Source organism: Prosopis cineraria, unplaced genomic scaffold (genome assembly GCF_029017545.1).
Source record: "Prosopis cineraria cultivar Desert tree isolate PC_DT_omini unplaced genomic scaffold, ASM2901754v1 PC1, whole genome shotgun sequence".
Taxonomy (NCBI): Eukaryota; Viridiplantae; Streptophyta; class Magnoliopsida; order Fabales; family Fabaceae; genus Prosopis; species Prosopis cineraria.
The window spans coordinates 43,067,072-43,071,432 of NW_026555332.1; the positions used below are offsets into that span (position 1 = coordinate 43,067,072).

The 4,361-nt window shown below is 37.9% G+C and overlaps 1 protein-coding gene across 1 annotated transcript; it reads right to left on the reverse strand.

The window, feature by feature from the left end:
- Positions 1-239: 239 nt before the first annotated feature.
- LOC129295954 (NPL4-like protein 1) lies at positions 240-4,158 on the reverse strand. The gene is made up of 2 exons (XM_054934552.1): positions 2,925-4,158; positions 240-678 (listed from the first exon to the last, which is right to left on the reverse strand). Exons 1-2 carry the CDS (start codon positions 3,903-3,905, stop codon positions 424-426), a joined length of 1,236 nt encoding a protein of 411 aa, XP_054790527.1. The 5' UTR covers positions 3,906-4,158; the 3' UTR covers positions 240-423.
- Positions 4,159-4,361: the final 203 nt, after the last annotated feature.

A 4,361-nucleotide genomic window follows, 5' to 3' on the forward strand; every position in this document is an offset into this window, starting at 1 on the left:
AAATGACCTATAGAAATATATTCAACTCCACCATTCCACGACAACAAAATGACGCACTAAAATGCTTCACAACGTTTCCAATTAAGAAGCCTCACGAGAGAGACGACCGTATATGCTCACAAAGAAGTAAAACATCGTTAAATTACTGTCCGCATTTCAGTGAAGAGAAACCAAATAGTCGTCTCCAATTGATTTCAAACACTGAAACAGATGAACCAGAATAAGAATTCACTTCCAGCTAAGAGAAATCCAAAGCTTTCACCAGCTTTTATAATATGATGATTAAATGAACTAATGTACAAGTAAAGAGCACACATCCCATTGTATAACTCAAAACAGTCGAGGCAGGAAGGGGCTCGGATGCTATAAATAGCATTGCAATGCAACTAACAGCGAGGACCTGAAACCTAAATCCACACAACATCAGGCCGCATTGGCCATGGACTCAATCAGGATCTGGTAACCTTCCGGGACAGCACTCTGTGTCTGCACACATTCCGTCAACGCCGGAACATCGGCAGCCAGGTCTAAAACCCTTGCTAGGACAAGGAGAAGATGAAAATCAGATATTCTCTTCACAAATGGAAGATTTTTTGTACGGTCAAGATGATTCTTCAGCGCCTTCATCGCAACTTGAGTGTTCCGGTTCTCAACGGGAAATGTTGATGAAAGAGGACCCTGTATTCGAGGAAACAACGCTTTCATAAGTTCAATAGCAATTACATTGGCAAGCTGTGATAGAAGGATAGAGTACAATGGCTTCTATGATACATATTGACATGTCAAGTAGTAGAAGCTTGCAGAAACATTACATCCACATCCAGTACAAGTATTCACTTGGTAAACCACATTCCCAGGTTAATACATCAATTAATTAACGGATAATGAAACTTTTAATCCCTCGAGTCTATCTCAATTATTAATTTGGTCTTTTAAGTTTACTTTTTATTAATTTGATCCTTTATATTTCCTTAAATTATCATGTCAATCTTTTAAGTTCTAAAACACAAATTGATTTTCAAGATAATCTAACATAAAAAAGTATATTGATGATTTGACACACACATATATATAACTAAATGAAAACAAGTTATCTTGCAAATGAGTTTAATTTTTATCAATATAATTCCTTACAATGTGTTTTGTTCTCTTGTTTTTTAAAAAATTTCAGATTCATTTTTTCTACCTAAATAATTATACCCCTTTTCATTAGTCTACATGGTTGTCATCAATATTCTATTATCTAAGTCAATAAATTTTAATAGTGTAACTTCTTTTTCTAACAACAAGGACCAAATTGATAATCAAAATAAATTTGAGAGAATAAAGTAATAGAAATTAAATTTAAGAGACCAGATTGACAATAGAGATAAATTTGAAAAGACTAAAAGTTGCAACATCTCACTAATCAAAATCTAACTATTTTCAGATCGAGTTATCAACAGCTCTCTGATTGATTTTGTTAAAGCCAGCATAAGTGACATGCTTCTCTGTTTGAGTCAAAAAAATATTCTTTCCTGATTTTGGATGGTCAACCCATTAACCGCAAAACACGTTCCCCCCCCCCCCCACCAACAAGCCACAATCATTCTTGAATGACACGCAAAAGAGAACAAACACACAAACATGCATGGAAAAAGTTCTTTTTCAAGAAAGTAGAAAAGTACACGGTTGGAGTATGATATATCCTCTTACACTACAAATTTTTAAAGAAGAAGAAGAGCCAGGAAGCAAAACAGGAAACAAGGGAAATCAAACATTCGGAAAAGCTACTCGATCTCTGTAAATTCTGAAGAGACACAACCCTTTAAAGATGCAATCAGCTGAAAACCAGAGGGAACTACATAAGAACTAAGATCTAAATTAAGCTAAATATAACCTCAGTTCATATCCGATGTCAAGCAAAGAAAAACTATTCAACTATATTTTCCCTTAAATATAAAATGAATGTCAAACCAAGGGTACACCTTTTTTTTCAGTGCATTGGTTAGGGGATTTGACATGGTTCTTCAAACAAAAAAAAAAAGACCAAGAATTCAGTAATAGGCCTGGCTACAAATCAAGCTAATGCTGCTCTCAGGGACTACCAAAAAAAGATCAGCTTCTTAGCCCAGACCAAATATTCTACAATGCAAGCCCCTATTGTGATTTATAGCAATTGGAACTCAAATATGGATGTAAGACCAAACCTCCAATTGTCTTAGTTATGCCACTAAAAGGTCACAGCCTTCAGCTGGTTTCTTCAACAGGAAAGACTATAGAGACTCATGAACTAGGAAGCATACAACAACAACAACAACAACAAGCCTTAACTAGGAAGCATGTCTACATTTTATAATTTCTGCACCTTCATAGGCCTCACAAGTTCAAAGCTACAGAACATGAGCCTCAAACATATAATCATCAACTTCACTATGAATAATTTAAAAATTCTGAGAACACTACCCTATAAGCTTGCTATAGCACTAATCTCATTACAAGATATGTTCAGAGCAGAGCTATATGCACAGTAATTTTTTTACAAACTGAATTTGATGGGTATCCTCCCTCCACGATACTGCCAGGTGCATTATTAGACTAGCATATTTCAATATTTTTGGATGTTCTTCTTCGTTATTTTGTGTGTGTTTTCAAATTGGGCAGCATGCAACATTAAGCCTGGTTAGGCATTGGTTTGTTCCTTGCTGCCATAGTTCTGAGTATTTTCATCTATTCCACAAAGTCATTCAGATAGAGTTCACAGCTTCAAGCCAAAACAAGTTTGTTGAGATTGGAATTTTTTTTAATACCTAATAAAGAAAAAACTCCACCACAGGGGCAGAATATAATAAATACAACAACTACAAATATTTCATAATCCATTCCCATTGTAAACAGCTAATAAAAAAAGGTGTAAAAGAAACCGCGCAAGAGTGATCACATACCTGATGATCAGAGATCTTTACCACCACCAAAAAGAAGTCATTATCAACCTCTCTAGTATCTTTAACTCCGACAACTACATCTTTCTTCATCTTTGACAGCTTGGGATCGTCATCGTTACCGATTTCTGTTTCAAACCACCCTTCTTTGAACAATTTAATACACGTATCACTCATCTGAAAGGCTTCAAAGTGAACATCCGCACCAGCATCCTCGTTCACCTCCAGCTTCACTACAGCCGTCACCCACTCCTTCAAGCCATTCTCTGCGTGTAACTCTGCAGCCTGAAGAACCTCCCTGTTCGACAAAGTGTAATCTTTTTTATCCTGACTGATGGTCTGCGTGAATATAAACCCTACTTTCCTCATCCCCAAACCTACCGCAATAGCTTCTACTAACTTCTCTTCATCGGGGTCTCTGAATAACAATAAATTATCTTCCGAACCTTGCTGGGGTGGCTCATATATGAAATCCACTTCAACCTTACCCTCCTCTGAGACGGTACCGTACATGAACCCCCCTCTTTTCACTGCAAAAGCTAGGGTCTCATTCACATAATGCTGAAACGCGTTGGCACAATCCCGATCGAAGGAAACCAACTCGCAATGCGGGTTTTCCTGTCGTCCAACTCGCATTTGCTTGGCGATTAGATCATCCATGGTCATCTTGCGGCCGAAGGAGCCGGCGGGGCTGAACGCTGGCCCAGCAACCCTACGTTCACCCTCGTAGGCCAGAAATACGATAGACCCATGAGAGATATTGAGAGCAGAGAGAGGGGTATCGGGGTTAGACATATCAGTAAATCGGAGAAGATCTTCATGAGTCTTAGCAAGCAGGAGGTTTTGGTTGGTCGAGAGAGTTTGATTGTGTGTAGGAATTTGAAGCTGGGATTGGATTATAGATCGGAGTTGGGCCACAGTGACATGCGGGTTATCAACAGAAACTCGCTCCAGGCCATCGCGACTTCGAATTCTGAGCATCATGGTGAAGAATCTGGGATTATTGGAAAACCTTGGCCACCGTCAGAAAATTTGTGGGAGTGGGATCGAGGAACAAAAGATTTATATAGAATACTGAGTTGTAGAAGAAAGAGTATTTGAGTTGGAGTAGAATTTAAGTAGGGGAAGGTGAAGGTTTCGGGTCTGGAATAGTGAAATCCTTGTTCCTCTAGGAAAGCCGGCCAAAAAGAAAAGAACTCTTGCCTATCGGGATTGGGATACCGAAGAGGAAGAGGAAGATTACGATTACGATTACGATTACTAGTACTTCGGCTTTTTAATGGTAGCTCCTTATTTTATTATATCGTCAACAATTTCCTAATTCTTGCCCCGTTAGTTGAATTAAGAATATCTGGCAAAAAAAGAATTGAAAATAATTAGTAAGCTTATATTTGCCAACAAAAAGTAAGCTTACATGTTTAAAAGTTATCTCATCGGTAT

What these genes read in the sequence shown, in the direction of transcription:
- LOC129295954 (XM_054934552.1), bottom strand. Translation starts at nt 3,905, where the DNA reads ATGATGCTCAGAATTCGAAGTCGCGATGGCCTGGAGCGAGTTTCTGTT. An exon ending in TAAAGATCTCTGATCATCAG is followed by an intron (nt 679 to 2,924) that starts GTATGTGATCAC and finishes CCTCGAATACAG; the next exon opens with GGTCCTCTTTCATCAACATT.